Below are 3675 nucleotides of genomic sequence, written 5' to 3'. Positions count from 1 at the left end.
GTGTATGTGTGTGAGTGTTGTGTGTGTGTGTGTGTGTGTGTGTGTGTGTTGTGTGTGTGTGTGTGTGTCTGTCTGTCTGTCTGTCTGTCTGTCTGTCTGTGTTTGTGTTGGTGTCTGTGTCTGTGTTTGTCTCACTCTGTCTGTGTCTGTGTCTGTGTTTGTGTTGGTGTCTGTGAGCTTGTACACTGTGTGCTTGAGCTTGTTCAACATGATTACTGCCGATCGCTTGCCCTCAGGCTTCTCTTACTGTTCACTCTCACACCCCGCCTCCCGCTTCATCACCGTCATCGATAGATGCAAGACAAGTACAAAGGCCGCGTCCCACGCACCGCGGTTGCCCCGCATGTGTACTTTGTTGCCAACTACGCCTACGAGCGCATGATGCAGACCAAGACAGATCAAAGCTTCGTCATCAGGTCAGTCGCTGGCAGCAGCGGTTGCTGCTCTCGCATAAACATCAACACCTTCGTGCAACACACACTCACACGCGTGTACACACGCACGCACACCTGCATGCATTATCCCACACAATCACACAATCACACAATGCATTTGAACTCACCATCGCCACGTGTCATTGCCTTGTGGCCTGCTGGTCACAGCGGGGAGAGCGGAGCTGGAAAGACGGAGACAACGAAACACATCATCACACACGTGATGGAGGTGTGCAAAGCAGGCAAGACCATCCTGGAGACCAACATCCTTCGCCTCAACCCGCTCCTTGAAGCATTCGGCAACGCACAGACAGGTGTGTGTGTGTGTATCTGTCTGTCTGTGTGTGTCTGTCTGTCTGTGTGTGTCTGTCTGTCTGTGTGGTCGTCTGTGTGTGTGTGTGTGTGTGTCTGCCTGTCTGTCTGTGTGTAGCATCACTACAAGCGTGTGCACACCCGTATGCACATTCGAGTCGCTTCCTGGGTCTAATGTCAGCTTACACCCTGATTCACCTGTGTTGTGCAGTGATGAACGACAACTCGTCACGCTTCGGCAAATACATCAACCTCAACTTTGATCGCACTGGCTCTGTGCTTGGAGGTGTGTCTCTTCTGTGCATGTGCATGTGCGTTCGCGAATCTTTGTCTGACTGTGTTGTGCACGTGCGTGCAGGCTGCGCCTTGCTGATGCTCATGCCATCCAACACATTCACACAACCAACACACCAACAGCTGAGCTGACCACGTATCTGCTGGAGAAATCACGCGTCACGCATCTACAAGTGAGCCCTCGACCCAACTCATGCCACTTTCATGCACGCTCTTGTGAGGAGGTGCTTTCGTCTGTCACACACACACACACACACACACATCCGCAACGGCCATGCACGCACGAGCGTACGAACATGTATTCATGCCACGCCATGCCTCACCAATTACAATCACCACCTGTCCCGTCATGTACAGGACAACGAGAGCAACTTCCACATCTTCTACTACGTCCTGGAGGGCATGAGCGAAGAGAACAGATCACAGCGCCACCTCAAGTGAGCAACTGTATATGTGTGTGTATATGCGTGTATGTGTGTATGTGTGTATGTGTGTGTGCTTTGGGAAAGGACAGATGCGGTCTTTCTTGCTTCCTTTCTTGCTTCGTTCCCCCGTGCCTCGCTGCTCTTTTCCCCTTGCACAATCGCTGACACTGAGAATCACACCGCCAATCAGGCCCGTATCCCAGCACGCGTACGTGCGCAACACTTCAAAGAGCGCACACAACAAGAAGCGCAACATGGAGCAGCATTTCAACCAGGTATGAGCATGCGTCTGCTGGCTGTCCGGACATTGTTGGCTCTCTGTCTTGTTGTACAATTTCACGTCGCCTCACACGCAGTTGCTACTCATCATGCACTCATGCACGATCATCACCACCGCCACCACTGCTCACACATGCATCATCATCATCATCATCATCCACCACCACCAACGCTATCACCAGCTGCTGGACATGATGTTCAACTTTGGCTTCGACGCGACGGAGATCGATGCGCTCTTTGATGTCATATCCGCAATCCTGCACATTGGCGACATTGCGTTCACACCGGCGCCAAACGTGCGTGTGTCTGTGTGTGTATGTGTGTGTGTGTGTTTGTCTGTGTCTGTCTGTCTGTGTGTGTTTGTCTGTGTGTGTGTGTGTCTGTCTGTCTGTCTGTCTGTCTGTGCCTGTGTGCGTGTGTGTCTGTGCGCGCGCTTGTTCGTTTGTTCCTCCGCTCTGCCTCTGCTTCTGTCACGGTTGTGTGCGTGTATGTGTGTGTGTGTGTGTCATCCATGATTTCTTGAGTCCTCACACTCGTCGCGTGCATGCACTCCTCTCCTTGTTGTCCTCATCCTCACATGACATTGGTATCAGGACGGCGCCAGCGTCTCCTCATCGTCGTCGCCCTCGCTGCAACACGCAGCCGAGCTCACAGGTCCGCGTGTGTCTGTGTTTTGCGTGTGTCTTGCCTCTCTGTCTGCTTGTCTCTGTCTCTGTCTCTGTCTCTGTCTGCTTGTCTCTGTCTCTGTCTCTGTCTCTGTCTCTGTCTCTCTGTCTGTCTGTCTATCTGTAACCGAACCAACAGCATTCCCAATTTGACGCGTTTTGCTAAACCCCAACAAAACACCATCCCTTGCAACCAAACTGCACCTCCTTGGTGCCTCAGGTCTTGATGAACAACAACTGCAAAGCATCCTGACAACGGCCGTCACAACAACGCGAGGTGAGCACGTGCATGTGGTCGTGGCATTGTCGGGAGGTGGTGGCGGCTCGCAAGATTCCAGGTGCTTCCAAGAGTGCGCCTGCGACCATCGTCAATCACGTTGCACTCATCTTCCGTCCACCCATCATACACTGCCACCACCACCATACACCACAACCATCATCATCATCATCATCATCATCATCATCATCATCATCCTCCGCCACCACACCAGGAGAGGAGATTGTGCGGTTGCACGATCCAACTGCTGCTGCAGACGCGCGTGATTCCATTGCGAAATCGCTGTACTCGCGATGCTTTGCGTGGCTCATCTCGTCCCTCAACGACACGCTGGCGTGCGACGCGAGCGTGTCGCACCTCAAGGCGTGCAGCATGGGTGTGCTGGACATCTTTGGGTTTGAGCAGTTTGAAGAGAATTCACTTGAGCAGCTCTGCATCAACATCACCAACGAGCACCTGCAGCGATTCTTCAACCAACACATCTTCGAAGTGTGTGTCTGTGTGTCTGTGTGTCTGTGTGTCTGTGTACGCTTGCGTGCTTGGGTGAAGGTGAATTTTTAATTCGTGTAAATGTGTGTGAGTGTGTGCCAATGCTGCCTTTGTCGGTGCTGGCTTTGCCTGTGTATCTGTCCACTGCTTCGACTGCGCCCACCTACCCTTGACACACTCCTGCTGTTCTTCTTTACGTGCACTGCTGACATGTGTTCAGATGGAGGTTGAAGCGTACAAGCAAGAAGGTATTGATGGCTCCGAGTTTTCGTATCCAGACAACCAAGACATCATCTTTCTCTGCGCGGGCAAAGGCGGCATTCTTTCTCTTCTCAACGAGGTGTGTGTGTGTGTGTGTCTGTGTGTGCGCGCGCGTGTGTGTGTGTGCGTGTGTGTGCGCGCGCGTGTATGTGTGTGTGCGTGCGTGTGTCGATTGTGTATTGTCTCTTTCTCTTGTTCATCTTGTTAGTCGTTGGGTTGATTGGTTCGGACGGTTGGCT

The 3675-nt window shown here is 52.5% G+C and overlaps 1 protein-coding gene across 1 annotated transcript in view; it reads left to right on the top strand.

Annotated features, from left to right (window-relative positions):
- Nucleotides 1-3675, top strand: part of PTSG_08457 (myosin X) — a gene marked incomplete at its 5' end in the record, with an annotated part of 8330 nt that overhangs the window by 491 nt on the left and 4164 nt on the right. Inside the window, 11 exons of the mRNA XM_004990651.1 lie at nt 295-416; nt 603-748; nt 958-1032; nt 1164-1213; nt 1398-1477; nt 1656-1740; nt 1927-2040; nt 2338-2398; nt 2630-2694; nt 2909-3175; nt 3396-3515. Of these exons, the coding sequence (XP_004990708.1) occupies nt 295-416; nt 603-748; nt 958-1032; nt 1164-1213; nt 1398-1477; nt 1656-1740; nt 1927-2040; nt 2338-2398; nt 2630-2694; nt 2909-3175; nt 3396-3515 (1185 nt within the window). The remainder of the gene's footprint in view (nt 1-294; nt 417-602; nt 749-957; nt 1033-1163; nt 1214-1397; nt 1478-1655; nt 1741-1926; nt 2041-2337; nt 2399-2629; nt 2695-2908; nt 3176-3395; nt 3516-3675) is intronic.

The sequence above is a fragment of the Salpingoeca rosetta genome, assembly GCF_000188695.1.
Source record: "Salpingoeca rosetta unplaced genomic scaffold supercont1.23, whole genome shotgun sequence".
In the NCBI taxonomy this organism is placed as follows: Eukaryota; class Choanoflagellata; order Craspedida; family Salpingoecidae; genus Salpingoeca; species Salpingoeca rosetta.
The sequence above is the reverse complement of the archived record's forward strand: the minus strand, read 5'-3'. Positions and strand labels throughout refer to the sequence as shown.